The sequence below is a fragment of the Piliocolobus tephrosceles genome, chromosome 1 (genome assembly GCF_002776525.5).
Source record: "Piliocolobus tephrosceles isolate RC106 chromosome 1, ASM277652v3, whole genome shotgun sequence".
NCBI classification, from domain to species: domain Eukaryota; kingdom Metazoa; phylum Chordata; class Mammalia; order Primates; family Cercopithecidae; genus Piliocolobus; species Piliocolobus tephrosceles.
In genome coordinates this window covers 7560130-7581666 of record NC_045434.1, presented here as the reverse complement: position 1 = coordinate 7581666, position 21537 = coordinate 7560130, and the positions used below count along the sequence as shown (strand labels likewise).

The following is a 21537-nucleotide window of genomic DNA, read 5'->3' as shown; positions in this document are numbered from 1 at the left end:
GTGGTGATATCCCCTTTATCATTTTTTATTGCGTCTATTTGATTCCTCTCTCTTTTCTTCTTAATTAGTCTTGCTAGTGGTCTGTCAATCTTGACTCTTTATCCAGTTTGCCAGTCTGTGTCTTTTAATTGGAGCAATTTAGTCCATTTACATTTAAGGTTAATATTGTTATGTGTGAACTTGATCCTGCCATTATGATATTAACTGGTTATTTTGCTCATTAGTTGATGCAGTTTCTTCCTAGCCTCGATGGTCTTTACATTTTGGCATGTTTTTGCAATGGCTGGTACCGGTTGTTCCTTTCCATGTTTAGGGCTTCCTTCAGGGTCTCTTGTAAGGCAGGCCTGGTGGTGACAAAATCTCAAACATTTGCTTATCTGTAAAGGATTTTATTTCTCCTTCACTGATGAAACTTAGTTTGGCTGGATATGGAATTCTGGGTTTAAAATTCTTTTCTTTAAGAACGTTGAATATTGGCCCCCACTCTCTTCTGGCTTGTAGAGTTTCTGCCGAGGGATCTGCTGTCAGTCTGATGGGCTTCCCTTTGTGGGTAACCCGACCTTTCTCTCTGGCTGCCCTTAAGATTTTTTCCTTCATTTCAACTTTGGTCAATCTGGCAATTATGTGTCTTGGAGTTGCTCTTCTGGAGGAGTATCTTTGTGGCGTTCTCTGTATTTCCTGAATTTGAATGTTGGCCTGCCCTACTAGGTTGGGGAAGTTCTCCTGGATGCTATCCTGAATAGTGTTTTCCAACTTGGTTCCATTTTCCCCCTCACTTTCGGGCACCCCAATCAGACGTAGATTTGGTCTTTTTACATAATCCCATACTTCTTGCAGGCTTTGTTCATTTCTTTTTCTTCTTTTTTCTTTTGATTTCTCTTCTCACTTCATTTCATTCATTTGATCCTCCATCGCTGATACTCTTTCTTCCAGTTGATCGAGTCGGTTACTGAAGCTTGTGCATTTGTCACGTATTTCTCATGTCATGGTTTTCATCTCTGTCATTTTGTTTATGACCTTCTCTGCATTAATTAGTCTAGCTGTCAATTCTTCCACTCTTTTTTCAAGATTTTTAGTTTCTTTGCGCTGGGTACGTAATTCCTCCTTTAGCTCTGAGAAGTTTGATGGACTGAAGCCTTCTTCTCTCACTTCGTCAAAGTCATTCTCTGACCAGCTTTGATCCGTTGCTGGTGATGAGCTGTGCTCCTTTGCAGGGGGAGATGCGCTCTTATTTTTTGAATTTCCAGCTTTTCTGCCCTGCTTCTTCCCCATCTTCGTGGTTTTATCTGCCGCTGGTTTTTGATGATGGTGACGTACTGATGGGGTTTTGGTATAGGTGTCCTTCCTGTTTGATAGTTTTCCTTCTAATAGTCAGGACCTTCAGCTGTAGGTCTGTTGGAGATTGCTTGAGGTCCACTCCAGACCCTGTTTGCCTGGGTATCAGCAGCAGAGGTTGCAGAAGATAGAATATTGCTGAACAGCGAGTGTACCTGTCTGATTCTTACTTTGGAAGCTTCCTCTCAGGGGTGTACTCCACCCTGTGAGGTGTGGGGTGTCACACTGCCCCTAGTGGGGGATGTCTCCCAGTTGGGCTACTCAGGGGTCAGGGACCCACTTGAGCAGGCAGTCTGTCCCTTCTCAGATCTCAACGTCCGTGTTGGGAGATCCACTGCTCTCTTCAAAGCTGTCAGACAGAGTCGTTCGCATCTGCACAGGCCTCTGCTGCTTCCCCTGTTATTTTTTAGCTGTGCCCTGTCCCCAGAGGTGGAGTCTACAGAGACAGGCAGGTTTCCTTGAGCTGCTGTGAGCTCCACCCAGTTCGAGCTTCCCTGTGGCTTTGTTTACCTAGTTAAGCTTCAGCAATGGCGGGCGCCCCTCCCCCAGCCTCGCTGCTGCCTTGCAGTTAGATCACCGCAGACTGCTGTGTTAGCAAGGAGGGAGGCTCCGTGGGCGTGGGACCCTCCTGGCCAGGTGTGGGGTATATTCTCCTGGTGTGCCCTTTTGCTTACAGCGCAGTATTGGAGTGGGAGTTACCCGATTTTCCAGGTGTTGTGTGTCTCAGTTCCCCTGGTTAGGAAAAGGGATTCCCTTCCCCCTTGCGCTTCCCAGGTGAGGCGATGCCTCGCCCTGCTTCAGCTCTCGCTGGTCGGGCTGCAGCAGCTGACCAGCACCGATTGTCCAGCACTCCCTAGTGAGATGACCCCAGTACCTCAGTTGAAAATGCAGAAATCACCGGTCTTCTGTGTCGCTCGTGCTGGGAGTTGGAGACTGGAGCTGTTCCTATTCGGCCATCTTGCTCCGCCCCCCAGATATTATTATTATATGCATTTTAAAAATGTAGAAAATGCTTAAATAACAAAACAGAAAAAAAAATTTCTTCAACTAGGAAAAGCCTGAATCAACAGACTTAAATCAGTCACCAGATTTGTAAATATATCACAAAATAAACAATGAAATGGCAATGGTCCATTTATATTTTGAATTTCAAGGAAAGAAAAGGCATTACAGGTATCTAGGCAGGATAAAAAATCAGTTTTAAAAAACCGCATGTGGGCCGGGAGCGGTGGCTCACACCTGTAATCCCAGCACTTTGGGAGGCCGAGGTGGGCGGATCACAAGGTCAGAAGTTCAAGACCAGTCTGGTCAATATGGTGAGACCCTGTTCCTGCTAAAAATACAAAAAATACAAAAAAAAAAAAAATTAGCCAGGTGTGGTAGTGGGCACCTGTAGTCCCAGCTACTCGGGAGGCTGAGGCAGGAGAATCGCTTGAACCCAGGAGGCAGAGGTGGCAGTGAGCCGAGATCATGCCACTGCACTCCAACCTGGGTGACAGAGCGAGACTCTGTCACAAACAAACAAACAAACCCAGCATGTGTATACATAGTCATCCTCCCTTCTCTGCAGTTTCACTTTTTGCAGTTTCACCTTCTGTCAACCTTGGTCTGAAAAGATGACAGTATGCTGAGAAAGAGAGAGCAAGAGGCCACATTCACATAACTTTTATTCTAGTATATTGTTATAACTATTTTATTAGTATTGTTAATCTCTTACTGTGCCTTATTTATAAATTAAACTTTATTAAAGATATGTATGTATAGCCAAAAATAGCCTATAGAGGGTTCGGTACTATCTGTAGTTTCAGGCATCCACTGGGATTCTTGGAATATATTTTCCTTGAATAAGGGGAGGCTACTATGTGTGTATGTATATATACTTATATGTACATATGTAAATCTATATATGTGTGTGTATGTAGTGACATAAGAATATTAATATCTTCATATTTTACCAGAATATTAAAAGCATGGATGCAATAACTCAATAACTACAGGATTTTAAAGAGGAAATTCTATCTCATCTACTTTATATCTAGGTTAGATATCAACATATGCGCAGGCAACAAAACATACTGCCAAATAATTAAAGGGTTTGAATGACTACATATAATCCTAATAAACTGCTGGGAAAAGTACTGTAGTTTTCCAATAAGTTAGTTAAGATTTCTTTTAAAAAAGATAGTGTAGCAAAGAAACAACATATTAAATTAACATATATAAATCAATCATTTTCATCTATGTAAACAATAGAAAGTTAGTATATACATAGGAAGAAAAGACCACATATAATAATAACACATAATAAAATAACCGAAATAAGCTTAGTAAGAAATGTACAAAGTCTATATTTTAAAAAACTTTGAAGTACTCCTGAAAGACCACATAGCAAAATTGAAGACAGGAAAAGATAAGAGTGTATTCTTGACTAGAAGACTCAACTCTGTAACTGAGCTTGGGATTACAATAAGGAGTAGGCTTCAGAAGTGGAAAAACCGGGGTTCCATTTTGGTTGTGTTGAGTTTGTTTAACCTTTTGGGGGAGAGGCCTTAGGCATTGGAGAAGTGAGTGTGGAGCACTGCGGAGAGGTCAGCATGAAAGTTATGAATTGGAGCGTTCTCAACATATGTCACTTAGCAACAGCGTGTAGATGCAGAAAGAAGAGGAACCTAGAAGAGAAACGTGAACCTTCCAACATTTACGGATTAGCTGAGAGTGAAAAGTCACCACAGAAGACTGAGACCAAACCAAACGGCCAGTAAAAAAGAAGGAAGAGTGTGAATGTGATATTCTGGAAGCAAAGGACAATCAATTTGTCCAAGAGGGAATATTCATTCTGTATTCCCAGTGCCTGGCCCATGGTAAGAACTCAATAAATATTTGCTAGATGAATGAAAGTATGAAAGAAGAAATGGAATTTTCCTAGAAAGACATATTTTGTAAAACTGTACTCACAAAGTAGGAGAAAAACATTTCAGACTAATTCTGTATATGTGTATTACACATACATGTAAGCTAAGAAAAATCCTAAATTTAACAAAAGGTTCAAATCCATCTGTATTTTAATAACGAAGTATGACTACAAGTCTAATGGTACCGAAACCTCTGGTAAAATATTCAGCCCAATGTGCCCTGGATTGCTGTAACAGAAATGAGTTATTAAATGCTCATTGATAAAATACTGAACACTAAGTGTGCAAATAATATAGACTCATTGGTCTTACGTATGGTCCTGAAGATCATTCAACCTTCTCTTCCTGTCTCCAAATGGGCCATCAGAAGCTGCTCGCATACCCAGAATTAGTCTCTTCTTCCATCTTGCCACAAAACCCTCTTTCAGCAAATTACTGACTTCTAGAACATCAAACGATCCCTGGAGATCTTCAAACGGCCACTTGGCTACCAGACAGCACGCAAGACAGAAACTAGTCACGGGTTTCTTTCTTGTTTTTAAAAATCTTCAGGGAGTTTTTGATAGAGTTAAAACTAGACTTAGCATTATAACTACTTAGTCTCCCTTCATGACCAGTTTCAAAAGATATGATTGGTTTTATATAGGCAGCCATCAAAGTAACTTTCATAATATCAGCTACATTATTAACCACATCAAATTGGGATCAGAATAGCCACCAGATTGATTCATTTTCCATGTGCACAATCTGTTACATATTCAGAACAATCCTTAATGTTTCTTAACTCTTCTTGAAACCAGTACAGAGCCTTGGATTTTGTCTAGGGTGAATTACTTCATTCAAACAAAACAAACCAACAAATCAGAAACTAATTTTTCAGCCTGTCATAAATATGACTAAAGAACATATATGTTCCTTCCTGGATACGTTTGACTTTATCTCTTCATAACACCTTCTAATGAATCTTAAAAACTTCCTCAAAGTGTTGAGCAAGCAAATAAAATCAGTTTTCCATATACATTATACCTAAAATGAGATCCTACATGTAAATTATAAACAATGATTGTTTCTTATTAGCTTATGATATCTGTGAAGATGTTTTCTGTTTCTTAGATTTTTACTGAACTACACCTTCAGGTTTGTTTGCTTGTTTTGAGACAGAGTCGTGCTCTGTCGCCCAGGCTGGAATGCAGTGGTACGATCTTGGTTCACTGCAACCTCCGCCTCCTGGCTTCAGGTGATTCTTCTGTCTCAGCCTCCCGAGTAACTGGGATTACAGGCACTTGCCACCACACCCAGCTAATTTTTGTATTTTTAGTAGAGATGGGGTTTCACCATATTGGCCAGGCTGGTCTTGAACTCTTGAGTTCGTAATCCACCCACCTCAGCCTCCCAAACTGCTGGGATTATAGGTGTGAGCCACTGCACCTGACCCAGTCTTTACCTTACAGAAATAATAACTTTTTAAAATCGACTTCACCTCTGACCCTTAATAGTCTTTGCCAATCAGTAGTTTCCTGATCAGCCATGACTGTGTCAATCCACTTTTTAGCACTGGGATTATTTGTCTGGTCCTACAGTTCTAAAAAGCAGGCATGCCACTGAGGTGAGGCTGAAACGTGAACTCGGTAAGACTGTAGCTTCCTTTCCTATTAATTATCTCCCCTTTTCACCTGGTGATAATATGATGCTGGCAATAGCTGCTTTATCTTTACTTAATTATTTTAATACCATTTGACCCACAACAATGAGTATTTTAAAAGCTCATGCAGCAAATGAGCTGGGGGTTTACACAGGCCTTTATGGACAGAATTTGAGCTGCATCTTTTGATGGCATTGCTTTATAAAGCTAGTTTAAAATGAGAAAAAATTAAAACCTTGCATCTTCATGTCCTGTTAATTCTAAACCATTTTAAGGCGAGAATCACCAGAGGCAGGAGCCAGAGCCATGCAAAGTTCTTCTCTATAGATGGAAGGGTGTGTTACATAGGTTGGCATATCACTGGCCTTTTCTGCAGTCACTGTAATGCCAGCTTTTCATAGCTATTGTTTTCTGTTTTCTCAGAATCTTCTCTGAACAATACGCATCTTATTTTCCTTCAGTGATGTGAAACGTTTGCCACATGTGAAAGGTTTTATATATTTTTAAAAAGCCATTAAATGTAGCCAGGCACGGTGGCTCACGCCTGTATTCCCAACACTTTGGGAGGCCGAGGCGGGTGGATCACCTGAGGTCAGGAGTTCGAGACCAGCCTGGCCAACATGGTAAAACCCTGAATCTACTAAAAATACAAAAAAAAAATTAGCCAGATGTGGTGGCACGCGCCCATAATACCAGCTACTTGGGAGGCTGAGGCAGGAGAATCGCTTGAACCCGGGAGGCAGAGGTTGCAGTTAGCCGAGATTGCGGCATTGCACTCCAGCCTGGGCAACAAGAGTGAAACTCCACCTCCAAAAAAAAAAAAAAAAAGGTCATTAAATGCTCTGCATATGCAGGAACTTATTCCAGGCAATGCAAAGTGTGAACTCATAAACATTGCTCCCTTACTTTGGAAAATAAGTTTTCTGCTACAGAATAGACATAATGTCCAACACGGTGAACAAGTTCATGACTTAAATAGAGCGTTTTTCTCCCTCTCTCTCTCTCTCTCTCTCACACACACACACACACACACACACACACATCATGTAGGCATGATAAAAAAATCAGAATTACAAATAAAGCACTGATTTCAAACTGCATTTAAAGATGTAGTTAAGGCAAAATTATAAGTTAATGAGATGTATGTGTCTGATAGAGGGAAAGTTCATTAATTCATAATCACTTGCCATAAATTATATGTATAATTATTTTATGGACATGTATACAGCTGATCCAGTCTAACGATCACCAATGACCTGAATCAAATAATATGGCAGAATTAAGGATGTGAAAAATTGTACAAATACGCTAACTTTTAGTTAAATATGTTTTGACTACCATAAAATTTACATAAATATTAAAAGCACAGTTCAAACTGAATTATAATTTTTCAGGAGGTTTGCTTGCATGCCATATTAAAATATCCCTGAGGAAACATAATTCTTAAAACCACCAAGAAAAAAGTTCTTGCAATAGGAAAATGATTTATTTACCTGGATCTTCTATAGTTAAGTTCTTTATCAACCACTGAACAATGTCTGAACCTAGAAAAACAAAAAAGAAAAACACAAACAGATGTGAACATTTTGTTTATACATATTAACTTCAAGAATTCTCTAACTTTGGTGCTCATATTAGAAGGAACTTTTTCTAATTGTTACAATGACAGGTTAAGGATCTACCCCAGATGGAATACTGAAAACACAGAGTATGAACACTTAGTTGTCCTTCAACAAACCAAGGTGTAAACTAGCAAATTATTAAATATGAAATATTTAAATGTAAATAAAATTTGCTATACTCGTAGAAAGTGATTTGCTTACTAAATAAGTATTTATTAAGCATCTACTATATTTCAGGTACAAGTCTTAGCACAGCATAACCAGTACTTTATAAGACGGTTCCTGTCTCATTTCTGGTTATACCCACCTCATCCTTGTATCTCCTCTCAAGCCAAACCAAATTCGTTTCTGGTTTTCGAACCCTCCTATGTATTTCAAGCCTCTGTGTCTCCACAGCAGTATTCTCCGTGACTGAAATATTTTCCCACTGTTTTTAAGACACTCAAGGTTCACTGACATGATAGAACTTGCCTTGTCCCTTCCCCTTGTCCACTGAGTTTACAGAACTGTCCACGAATCCTCACTGGAACCCATGTAGTCTTTTCCTGTCGTGTTGATCACACCATTGCCCCAGCTGTTTATCTGATGAATGTCCCAAAGTAAGAACCTTGAAGCAGGGTGTCATATTCATCTTTGATTATTTGGAGCATAGTAAGTGCTTAACAATGTGTGATGAATACAAGGTATGAATGAATATGTTTCTACTGCACACAGAAGAGACAAGAGAGGGTCTGCAGAGAACGTAATGTTTGAGCTAGATTTTGAAGGATATATTTTTATCTATGAATAAGAGAGAAACTTAGTTGCTGGAGGGGCCTATATAAAAATTAAAAGGTGGAAAAACAGTCAACAGAAATACTTACTGCACACTGTCAATATGTAAGTATTGGGAATAATAGAAATTTGAAAGTAATAATGGAGTGCACAGTCTATTCAGCAAGTCTTGAATTCTAGGTTAAATAATTAAATTTTTTTCCCATAAGGAAAGCAGAGAAAGAGACATGCAATATTTTTGAGTAGAAGAATGACATTATCAAAGTAAGTTTAAGGAATATGACTGGCAATATATATGAAATGCCTTGTAGTCAAAAAGAAGGCAAGGCAGTCGACATGTCTACTAGCGCAATCCAAGAATGAAGGGAAAAGGTCTTAGTTCAGTGACAAATGAACTTCTTAGAAATTACAGACTTGTTTCAGGACTTTATGACTAATTAGGTATAAAGGTTACAAGTCGGAGAGATTAAAAAAGAAGTCAAGGTTTCTAGCCCAGAAACATGGGTGCATAGAATGATGAAAATAAGAGCAGAAATGGGAGATTTAGCAACTGATTTGCTTGAGACACTCATTTGTATTTAAAATTGGTTTTCTGCATAACTCTTTTCTACATAAAACAGGAAAAATATGTATGTGAATTGTTTGCATACAGCGTAAACTGTGTTATGCCTGCATGAATTGAATGAAACTTCAGGGTAAACCAAGATTCCATTTCAGCCTCTCCTGAAGGCTGGCTAGAGTTGCTGTCTACCCACCTCAGAGATTTGGCAAATTAATTACATTAACATTGGCAAAATAATTCTGGCTGCTTGAATTATATCAGTTCAAAATCAATTTAAGAATAAATTTGATTACTAAACTTGACAATAAAGTCCCAAAAGTTATGAGAACATTCATATTCAATGCCAATTTCAGTATGCATACATTTAAAAAATAACTCCAAGTACTGACTTGAACTTGCGTTCCCTTTACAGCGCCATTGATTTAAATCATTTGGGAAGACAGATTCATCCAGACCCTAAAGGAAGTTTTACTAAAACAGCTCAGAGTGTTGAAAGGAAAAGAGATCATTCTCCAGAAGGCAGTTGACCGCGTCCGGGTGTTGCGTTCTTCCTTATAGTCTAAGTTATCTTGAAGCACGATCTTCCCGTTGAAAAAGAAAAGGAGAACTCAGCTTTTCACATATATATGTAGTGATCCTTGACCAATGTCGATTCCCAGATACACAAATCTTCTGCACGAGCCCCAGGCACTCTGTTCATTTTTCAGAGTTGAGCATCTATTTGTGGAACATATGTGAGCAGCCACTGGAAATTTTCCATTCTTTTGAAGACAGCCAAACACTCATTCCAGGACTACACATATTTTTTATTGTGAAAAATGACTTTTAAAATGCTCTTAGAGACTAAGTTTTTAAAAATATTCTGTTCTGTTATGCTTTCTTTCCTTTTCTTTTTTTTCTTTTTTTTTTTTTTTCTGAGCAGAAAGAAATATAAAGAAGCCTAATTTAAAAGTGTGTTTCATTCAGAGAATAGGAAACTTTCTTTCTTAGCCTACTTTTGAGTATTTCTGTCACAAGTGTATTCTCAGTTCAGCTCTGAAGGAGTCAATTTAATTGGACTTGACCAACTGTGTCACTTAGCAGATGCTGTAGTGGTTTTCTTATTGTGTGATCACCCCAACATATTTATGGTTTTAGTTTGAAACATTATGGATTTTTAAATTGTTAAATTCATACCCAGACTCACCAGGTTAACCTATGCTGCATCTGTAAGAGTAAGACCTCAACTCCTTGAAGAGATAGGTAGAGAGAGAAAGAAGGAAAAAATCCAGTATCTTATCGGAACCAGAAGACCGAAAGAGAAACGCGCTCCTATAGAGTCATCTTGAGAAGCATGATTCAAATTTAAAATGGAGCACTGCAGTCCAGAGAAGTGTAGTAGGAATGCCACCTTTACAGCAATTTCCCAGCTTTATATTAAATAAATAAATGGCTGGGTCTGCTAAAGTTTTTCACGTATAATGTATATGTAGAATATGATAGCATCTATTTATCTTGATTTTGGAGCCCTCAAAATAAGCTGTGGAATTTTTTGAAATCACACTTTGACTGTAGCCTATGGAAAGTTTAGCCCTGACCATACTCTTATTTTGAGTTCTTACAGGCAGACGTCACTTTTACAGTTGTGGAGCTTTGTACTCCCTCTGCTCAGCAGAAGCAGCAGAGGTTTTGATTATTGTCTAATCCTAGCAGTATATTATTTAAAATGAAAACAAGCAAAAACAAACAAGTAGAATTCTTCCTCATCACACTGCTCATAGTTTTCCACCTGCTGTACTGTTTCTTCCTTCCATGATTTTGCTAATGCTATTCTATCTTCATCTCTTTTTCCTGTGGTGAATCCCAGCTGAGGCCATAAAGTTCCATTCAAACATTATCTACTCCAGGAGGCCTGTTCTGCCCACCCCACCCTATCTCACTAGGTAAAGTGTTTTTTATTTATGTTCTATTAACATCTTTATCATTCTTTTTACTTATCAATGGTTTTATCATCCTGTCTTTACTTTACTCTGTCTTCCTCTTTGCAATATAAGTCCACTGAAGGCCAGGAGCATGTATTATTCATCTTTGGATCCCAAACACCCAGACCAGTACCTGACATGTAAAAGATGACCAGTAAATGCCAACAAAAGATTGGATGGGTAAATAGCAAGACCCCCCTCCCCATATTCTATTTTGAGAGAGTTTAAAAAGAAAGGTATCCCTCGTGCAAAGAATATTCTATTGGCGTGCAATTTAAACATCAATATTATTAAACATGATGTTACATTGATCTTAAACTTCAACATCATTTTCTCACCCATGCCGTGGAACTGAATTGCAAACGAACGTCCTTACCTGTGCCCCCTGCAGAGTGCAAAAGCCTGGACCAGGCTCTGTCCTAAGCCTGTATTACTTCCATTAATGTTCACATACCACCCCCCCCGCCACTGATTAGAGCACATCTGCAGCTACAAGTGTCACCTACAGCTATCCACAAACTGAATCTGAATTAGAGGTGCACAAAAATATTAAGCATTCATGAAAAAAATTGCAAAATGTTTGTAAACATAAGATACGAGGACTTTGTAAGCAAGCAAAATAGAACACATTTGATTTGTGTCCTTTACAAAACTAGTCTTTTCATAACTTTCAGCTAAAGCCATTAGTGAAAACTTTAGCTCTTAATCACCACAGAAGGTGCGCAAATTATTCCTGAAACAAAGACACAGACCTTTGCAATGTTTCTCTTTCAGGGAAATGGATACGCTCTTTGTACTGCCCAAATACCTTTGCTGAAGCCTCTTAACCACGTAGACACAGTGCTGACAATACAAATATTTTTTTATTTAGTGAATATCATAAATAATCCATAATCCATGATTTTTGATGTTATAACTATTCTTTTTTTTTTTTTTTTATCTTTTAAGACAGGGTCTCACTCAGGCTGCAAGGCAGTGCAACAATCAGTTCATCGCAGCCTCAACTTCCTGGGCTCAAGAAATTCCCCCTGCCCCAGCCTCCCAAGTAGCTGGGATTACAGGTGTGAGCAACAAAATTTAAGTTACTTCATCAGGGCACTTTTGATTATAAAGAGCGATCTTTGACGAAGTATAAAAACATAAACTTATCAAAGAAGGAATTTGCAAAAAGGTACCCAGAACTAAAGGGAAAGGATGTATTTGAGCCTCAAGGACTCATGGAGGCAGAGACTGTCATCCTTGTTCCTTTCTGGACATGCCTGGTAATTTTTTATTACCATTATTATTATTATTTTTATTATTATTATTTTATTACCATTATTATTATAATTATTTGATGGATGGGGTCTCGCTATGTTGACCAGACTTGTCTTGAAATCCTGGCCTCAAGTGATCCTCCTGCTTCAGCCTCCCAAAGCACTGAGATTACATGGTGTGAGCCACCATGCTCAGCCAACTATTCTTAGAAACTTTCACTAAATAGAAGACTTTCTATATACTAAAAATCATTTTTCCAACATTATTCTTGGTTCCTTGAAGTAGGCACAATAAATGTTTATTATTATCAAATAGCATGTAATAAACATCTATTGTGTTTCTGTAGAAGCTGGGCTGAGAATCTGCAGTTTTAGGAACAAGAAAGAAAGAATGTTGAGGGAAGCAAATTAACTGATCTGTCAGTCCCTTGGGAGAAGAAACGGCATCATACTCACCACGTTTCCACCATTCTCTTCAAAGCGTCTCAACACAGATCATCGTTAAATGTTTACTGAAGGCATGAGTCACTATTTATGGACATATACTCTATACAGAAAAGACTCAAAATGCTGAAACAGTCAGCTCTATGGTGATTCCATCTAGAATGTTATGACACCCCAGTGTGTCTCTCATTATCATAATTTTAAAAGTTCTGTAGGCAATTATAATTTTAACTTAATTTAAAGCACTGCAGAATTTCTTTAATTTAAATTAAACAGTTTAATTTCTTTAATTGCAGAATTTCTGTAATTGAAAACTGCAGAATTTCTGCAGAATTTCAGTTTAATTTAAAACACTGCAGAATTTCTGCTTGAGAAATGAAGTGATTTGCTTAAAGCTCACATATTACCCTTTTGTAAAGCTGAATTTCTCCTCAATCTTTCAAATAAGTAATTGGTAATATCTAAGAATAACATTTTGTTTATTTGAGTACTTGTATCCTGTCCAGAGTCTTAAATATGAGTGCACAGCCATTGTCACATCTGGGGGTTCAACACAGCAACCAGCAACCAAAGGAGCAGGAGAGATGAACTCCAGCCCAGCTACAGACTATGTTCTCTAACTCCTTGATCTAAGACATCTCAGCAGTGGTGAAAATCTGGATATCACCAATTAATGCCTATGTCCTGGTTCTGTCTGCCTTTGGCCGAAAGCAGGTACTGAAAAAAGAGGGAAAGAGCCACTGGCTTCCAGGAGCTGGCTGGGCACTCACAGCTATGTCTTGGTGCTTCCCTGGTAAATATGAACAATTTCATGGAAGAACATTAACATCGGACAAGGCTGCCCTAGAACCCTCACAGGTCAAGACAAAAACAGACCACTCTGTAAACAACAAAATTGAAGTTACAGTAAGCATGGGAACATGATCTCAGCCATAAAATATCAAATTCCATCCCGGAAAACATGAGCAACTGCTGCTTCTTTATCAATCCCATACTTAGACTTGTCTAATCTGTCCTAATGTAGAAAAAAATGTATTAAGATACCCAATCAGGCCAGCCACAGTGGCTCACACCTGTAATCCCAGCATGTTGGGGGGCCGAGGCAGGTGGATCATGAGGTCAGGAGATGGAGACCATCCTGGCCAACATGGTGAAACCCCATCTCTACTTAAAAAAAAAAAAAAATTAGCTGGGCATGGTGGTGCGTGCCTATAATCCTAGCTACTTGGGAGGCTGAGGGAGGAGAATCAAACCAGGGAGCTGGAGGTTGTAGTGAACCGAGATGGCGCCACTGCACTCCAGCCTGGCGACAGAGGAAGACTCCGTCTCAAAAAAAAGGATACCAGATCACAGAATTGTCCCTGCTTCCTGACAGCATCCAATCTAGAGCAAAGGCCCACTTCCTCAGATCCTCTCCATGACTACCGATGCCCAAATCCTATACTAGATTCTTCCTAACACCCTATTACTGAGACACCCCATGGTTCCCGATGGTGTGCATTCTCCCTACCTTCAAGAAAGAATAATTGACTTGTTCAACTATAGGCATATTCCTGGTGGTTTTTGGCTAGAGGGCATGACATTTTTTAATTAAAAAATTGCTTATATCTATTAAGATGAATATAGCAACAACAACAACAACAAAATTTAAGTTACTTCATCAGGGCACTTTTGATTATAAAGAGCGATCTTTGACGAAGTATAAAAACATAAACTTATCAAAGAAGGAATTTGCAAAAAGGTACCCAGAACTAAAGGGAAAGGATGTATTTGAGCCTCAAGGACTCACGGAGGCAGAGACTATCATCCTTGTTCCTTTCTGGACATCTTCATTTCTGTCTAGGAAACAACATTTGCTATTTTCCATCCACAAAGTGGGTCATGAAGGCTCACAGCTCCTGGGTTAAAATCTCTGCCACTAAAGACAGCAAGTCATTTGCGGCTGAAATCTTGTAGTCGTAAGTCCTAATTCCTGATGGAGGATCTCAGCTGCAGGGAGGTGCCCATCCCTGTATCAGCCAACTGTGGCAAGAAGAGATGGATCACCGTGCATAAAAATGGTCATGCTGGCGAGACGTATGGATGGAGGCATTTTCCAGAAATAATGAGTGCTTTGCAGACAAAACAATGGGTGTGAACTACAGCTTCCTTCCAGTTTGTAAAGCTTTTATGTTTCCATCAGAAAAACGCAGAAAAGAGAGGAAAAGTGGAATTCAAAAGCAAAATGTCAAATTTTGAATGAAATGAATATGCTATTTCTGCCTTGCTATGAATATAAATGTGTTTTGTTCTATGAACTTATTATAGTCCTGTAAAGCAGAGTAGGAATACATTGTTTTTGTGTATGTGAATGAAACCACACTTTATGTGCACTAAAATAGCTATTCAAAGAAACTTCACGATGTGTATATGATTGTGTATTTTTATGAGTGTGTATCTTTTTATGTAAATAATTCACTTTCTAAAATGAATAACATGTAATTGAGTATTGTTACTTCTGGATTTTTATACATCAGGTATATTTAGAGAAAATTATTCAGTTTTCTTAGAATTCAAAAGTTAACTTCTGCTCACAGTTTGAAACTGGATAAAACTTATGATATAAAGTCCTTCTTCCAATATTCCATAGCTAATAACACCTATGAAATCTCAAAGGTCAATGGAAACAAAATAATCAAAACAGATATGTTTCCTTTCAGTAAATCTGAGACACATTTGAAGCATTTGCCTACCAGACTTTAAAAATGTTGTTTAGCAGTCATTTAAATGCATTTGCAGATGTCATGGCAAAAAGCAAATTATCTGGTTGATTACATTTTCTTTCTAGGTTGCTGCTCTTTAGAGTTCTATGCCCCTTGCCCTAAGAGCAGAGCCACAGAAAATGTTGGGTTTTGTTGATATAACCTGAATCTTCAAATCAATAGGATAGAAGCCCTATATTCATTGTAATTACTACTTGTGTGTTCTGAGGATAGGAAAAGTAAAAATATATTTCCCTACCCTCTGGCAAGGTGCAATAAAAACAAATTAGAATTCTGAGATACAGCTCCTTGGCTGTTCCTTGAGCAGATATTTCATCAAGATCATGGGTATTTAACTAGATTTTTAATCTTTGTTGTGTAAGCTCCAGAAATCATAAAAATATCTCTTCAGACGCAAAGCACGCATTTTGTCTCTCTTCAAAGCTTAAGAAGCTTTAAACATAGGCAGCAAAAACAGCAAGGCAGCAAAGATGACAATAATGAGGGGATAAAAGGCAATGGAGACCACCCTCAGGATTATTTCCTCCCCTCTACTGGAGCTCAGGAGGATGCCTTATCAACCAGAGATGCTTTTCCCAAATCGCATTCAGAGAAACATCACGTCTGCGTCTTGTGTGGGATGGTGACAGTAAGTGTGGGAAATGCGGAGTTAAGAGAAGGAAGGAAAATAGAGTTCCTTGATGTGCAGCCTTTATTTTGATAAAGAACGTTGTAGAAAAATCAAGAGAAACTAAGTCTGCAGTGTTTCCTTAGGATGGGGATATTGGATCCCTTTTTAAAGACCATTTAATATTTTTATGTTTTAGTGCTATGGTTCTTTAGACTCAAAGAAAATAAAATAAGTAATAAATAAGTGTGTGAAATGTTCAGATATAACTAGAATTTTGGGTCAGCTAATATATTGGAACACATTAAAAGAGAAGTATTTATTAATTGATTAATTAATTCCATATGCTAGCTGGTAGGCATAAAGAAAAGCCTAGGATCATTCTTGCCTTCAACACATATTTTTTTTCAGCTACACACAGGCCATGTCTAACTGTCTAACTGCCCCTATGAAGGACATATGAGATAAAGAAAATGTTTATTGATGGATAAATAAAAAACTTGCTCTTGACTGGATAGGCCCAGACCTCATCAGTCTAGTCCAGATACAGTTGCTGTATGTTGCCAGGTAGAGATAATACTTCTTATTCTGTATTAGCAGAGAGTACCAGCATTGGTCAAGTGGTGGATGAGGCAGAAGGTCCAAGTAGATCAAAGAGGATTCCAATTCAGGAAATTTCCCAGTTCATTAAAGATTGACAAAATGAATGCACTTATGCATAGTCAAAACTACAGCTCAGGTCAGGCGCATTGGCTCATGCCTGTAATCCCAGCACTTTGGGAGGCCGAGATGGGTGGATCATGAGGTCAGGAGTTCAAGACCAGTGTGGCCTAGATGCTGAAACCTCATCTCTACTAAAAATACAAAAAAAAATTTAGCCAGGCATGGTGGTGGGCACCTGTAGTCCCAGCTACTGGGGAAGCTGAGGCAGGAGAATCTCTTGAACCTGGGAGGCAGAGGTTGCAGTGAGCCGAGATTGCACCACTGCACTCCAGCCTGGGTGACAGAGCAAGACTCCATCTCAAAAAATAAACAAAAACAAAAACGAAAACAAACTACAGCAAAGGCCAAGTGCTTTTGTGCCAGTCCTAATTATTTTGGCACTGAACATGCTCTATATGGTGCTACGTATAGACCTAGGCCCATATTCAAGAGTGAATCTTTTTTAACCTAACCCTGAATATTTCCTGCTGTGACAAAATACTGAAAATACCAATTAATGAAGCCATTTTTGGGGTTCTATTTAAAATGTTTTCTATTATTGAAGATGTAATTTCAGTACCACGAGGTATTGAATGATCACGAGGTCACGAGTTCAAGACCAGTCTGGCCAAGATGCTAAAACCTTGTTTCTACTAAAAATACCCAAAAAAAAAAAAAAAAAAAAAAATTAGCCGGGCATAGTGGCGTGCACCTGTAGGCCCAGCTACTCAGGAGGCTGAAGCAGGAGAATCGCTTGAACCCGGAAGGCAGAGGTTGCAGTGAGTCGAGACTGCACGACTGCATTCCAGCCTGGGTGAAAGAGTGAAGCTCCATCTCAAAAAATAAAATGAAATTAAAAAAAAGAAAGAGGGAGAGAGAGAGAGAAAGAAGGAAAGAAAGAGAGAGGGAAAGAAGGAAGGAAGGAAGGAAGGAAGGAAGGAAGGAAGGAAGGAAGGAAGGAAGGAAGGAAGGAAGGAAAGAAGGAAGGAAGGAAGGGAAGGGAAGGCAAACTATTTTCCAGAGGGCCTGAGCCATTTTACATTCCTACCAGCTATGTAGGAGTGATTCAGTTTCTTCCCATTCTTGCTAATATTAGTGTTACTATTTTTTAGTTTAACCATTCTGATAGTATGTGTTGATTTTCATTTGTGTCTGCCTGGTGGCTAATGGTATTGAACGTGTTTTCAAATGCTTTTTTGGTGTAGGTACATCCTTTTCTGTGAAACATCTCTTCATGTCTTTTGACCATTTTCTAATTAATTTTTTTTTGCTGTTGTTTTTTCAGAGTTCTTTTTATATTCTACATACTAGTCCTCTCTTGGATATGTGGTTTACAGATATTTTCTTTCACTCTGTAGCTTGTTGTTTCACCCTCTTAACAAGGTCTTTTTCAGAAAAAAAAGTTTTTAATTTTGATGAGGTCCAATTTATCAACTTTTTATAGAATATAGTATTAAATCTAAGAACTCTTTGCCTAGATCAAGATATCCAATAACTTCTCCTACTATTTTCCTAAAATTTTTTTTGTTTTAATTTTCCATTTTGTATTAGTGTTTGTATAAGTTGTGAGACTTAGGTCGAACTTCCTTTTTGCCCATGAATGTCCAATAGCTCTAGCACCATTTCTTGACAAAGCTATCTTTCCTCAGTTGAATTGCTTTTCCATCTTTGTCAAAAATCCATTGGTTCTATTTGTGTGGATCTATTTCTGGATTCTCTATTCTGCTTTATTGATCTACATGTCTATCCTTCTACCAATACCATTCAGTTCTGTTTACCACGGTTATATAATGTCTTGAATATAAAATATAAACATATAATAAATTCTTCCTACATTATTTTTCTTTCAAAATTGTTTTACCTGTTCTATTTCATTTGCTTTCCTTATAAATCTTAGAATTATCCTGTCTATATCTATAAAAAAGTCTTGCTGGGGTTTTGAAGGGAATTTCATTAAACTTGTGTATCAATTTGGGGAGAATTGGCTTTTATACAAGGTTATTCTTCATGGATTTAAAGTATGTCTCTCCATTGATTTACATCTTCTTTTATTTCTTCACCAGCATTTTGCAGTTTTCAGCATACAAGTCCCGAACAAACTTCATTTGATTAACATCTATTTAATTTTTTAGCAATTTTAAATGGTATTGTGTTTTTGATTTCAGCATCCACATGTTCATTGTTAGTACATAAAAATGTAATTTACTTTTGTATATTTATTGCATATCCTGTAATCTTTCTGGACTCAATTCTTAGTTCTAGAAGGTTTTTTTGCAGATATTTCGGGATTTAACAGGTAAATATAATATCATCTACAAAGAGGGGAAGCTTTTAATTTCTTCCTTTCTGATCTGTGCATCTATTTCCTTTCCTTGCTTTATTGCCCTGATGAGAAATTTCAACATTATGTTAAATAAATCTTCGCCTTGTTCTCAATTTTAGAGGAAAACATTCAGTCTTTTACAACTACATATAAAGTAAACTTATTATTATTATTATTTGAGACTGTATCTCCTTCTACTGTCCTGTTTAGAGTACAGCAGTGCCATCATGGCTCACTGTGACCTCGGTCTCCTGGGCCTGAGCAGTCCTCCCACTTTAGCCTCCCAAGTAGCTGGGACTAAAGGTGTGTGCCACCATGCTTGGTTAATTTTTTTAACTTTTGTAGAAATAGTGTCTGACTATGTTGTCCAGCCGATGATCTCAAACTCCTGGTCTCTAAGTGATCCTCGCACCTCAGCCTCCCAAAGTGCTGAGATTAAAGGTATGAACCACGTGGCACCTGGTCTGAAATTTTTTGTAGATGTTCTTTATCAAGTTGAGGAATTTCTCTTCCATTCCTGTGTTTTGAAAGTTTTTATTATGAATAAGTTTTGAATTTTGTCTACTTGCTTTTCTATATTGGCTAATATGATCATGTGATTTTTCTATTTTATCCTGTTGATTTGCTGGATTACAGAGTTAATTTTTGAATATTTAACCAGCCTGCATCTCTGAAATAAACCCACTTGTTATGGTGTATAATTATTTTTATACATTGCTAAATTCTATTTGTGATATTTTGCTAAGGAGTTTTACATCTTAATGAGGGATATTGGTTTGTTGTGTTCTTTTCCCTACTTTATTTTCCTAGTTTTGACATCAGGGTAATAATGGCTTCATAAAATGAATTGAGAGATATTCTCTCCTCTTCTGTTTTCTGGAAAAGACTGTGTATAATTGAATTTTTTAAAAGTCTGGTAGACTTTTCCAGTGAAACCATGAACCTGGAGATTCCTTTTTAGAGAATTCTAAATTACGAATTTAATTTTCTTAGTAGTCATTGGGCTATTCAAATTATCCATTTCATACAGGGTGAGTTGTAATAGTTTGTGGTTTTTGAGACACTGATCAGTTTGGTGTAAGATGTCAAATTATGTGTGTAAGTTTATGGTATTCTTGTATCCTTTAGATGTCTGCAGGTTTTATAGACATTTCCCCTGCTTCATTCCCGAAAATGGCAATTTGTGTCTTTTCCTTTTTTTGTTTTTTTTATCTGTCTTGTTACAGAATTGTCAATTTATCAATTTTTATGAAGAAACAGCTCTTTGTTCCATTGGTTTTTAAATTATTTGAATGTTTTCAATTCCATTGATTTATGCTCGTATCTTTATTATTTCCTTACTCTTGCTTGCTTTGGGTTTATTTTGCTCTTCTTCTATGTTCTAGAGTCTGGAGTTTAGATGATTGATTTGGAAATTTTCATCTTTTCTAATGTACACATTTGTGTTATAAATATTTCTCTCAACCTTGCTTTAGCAGTGTTCCACAAATTGGCAAGTTACGTTTTATTTTTATTCTGTTTTTTTTTTCCAGAGGATTCTTCAACGATTTTAAAGTATGTTGGTTAATTTCCAAATGTTTGGAGATTTTCCTTTTAGCTTTTGGTTACTGATTTCTAATTTGATTCCATTATAATCAGAGAACATACTTGGTATAATTTCTATTTTTTAAAACTTATTATGATGTGTTTAATGGCCCAAAATATGGTCTTAGTGAATGTTTCACATGAACTTGAGACCATGAAAGGCAAAACAGACCATGCTTTTTGCTGTTAGTTGGAATATCCTGTAATCAGGTCAAGTTGATTGATTGTGTTGTTCAGGTCATCTACATCCTTACTGATTTTTCTCCCTGCTTGATCTATCGATATATCAATTACTGATAGAGGAGTGTTAAAGTCTCAACTCTAATAATCGAATAGTCTAGTTCTTCTTTAGGTTCTATCCATTTGCCTCAGGCATTTTGAGTCTCTCTTGTTAGATACATACACATTTAAGTTTGCTACGTCTTCTTGGAAAAATGAGCTCCTCATTATTATCTAATGACTCCCTTTATTGCTTCTACTTTTCCTTGTGGTGAAGTCTGCTTCATATAAAATTAATACACCTATTCTAGATTTCCTTTAATCAATTTTGAACAACACTTTTTTTTTCTAATCTTTCACTTGTTATATTTGATGCAAGTTTCTTGGGAATAGCAGGTCGTTGAGCCATGATTTTTATCCACTCTGCTGGCTTCTGTCTTTTAAATAGTATATTTAAAGTAATTACTTATATTTAATGTAATTACCTACATGTGATGGTATATTTAATGTAATAGGGCTTAAGTATGCCACTTTATTTTTGTTGGGTTTTTTTTCTTGTTTCTGCCTTCCAGTGGATTGTATTAATATTTTTTTAAAATCCATTTCAATTTTCTAAGTTTTTTTTTTGTTTGTTTTTTTACAGTCTTGCTTTGTCACCCAGGCTGGAATGCATTGGCATGAAAATGGTTCACTGCAGCCTCAGCCTCCCGGGCTTAAGTGATCCTCCCAGCTCAGCCTCCTGAGGAGGGAACACAGATACATGCTACTATGCCCGACTGATGTTTTTATTATTATTATTATTATTATTATTATTATTATTATTATTATTATT

General features: G+C 37.6%; 1 protein-coding gene across 18 annotated transcripts in view; it reads right to left on the bottom strand.

Annotated features, from left to right (window-relative positions):
- RGS7 (regulator of G protein signaling 7) overlaps positions 1-21537 on the bottom strand; it is a 581407-nt gene that overhangs the window by 199193 nt on the left and 360677 nt on the right. For 16 of the 18 annotated variants that reach the window (XM_023216275.1, XM_023216276.1, XM_023216273.1 and 13 more), the window contains one exon: positions 7383-7433. The exons of the other annotated variants lie outside the window; for them this stretch is intronic. In XM_023216275.1, the coding sequence (XP_023072043.1) occupies positions 7383-7433 (51 nt within the window). The remainder of the gene's footprint in view (positions 1-7382; positions 7434-21537) is intronic. 18 annotated transcript variants of the gene reach the window in all.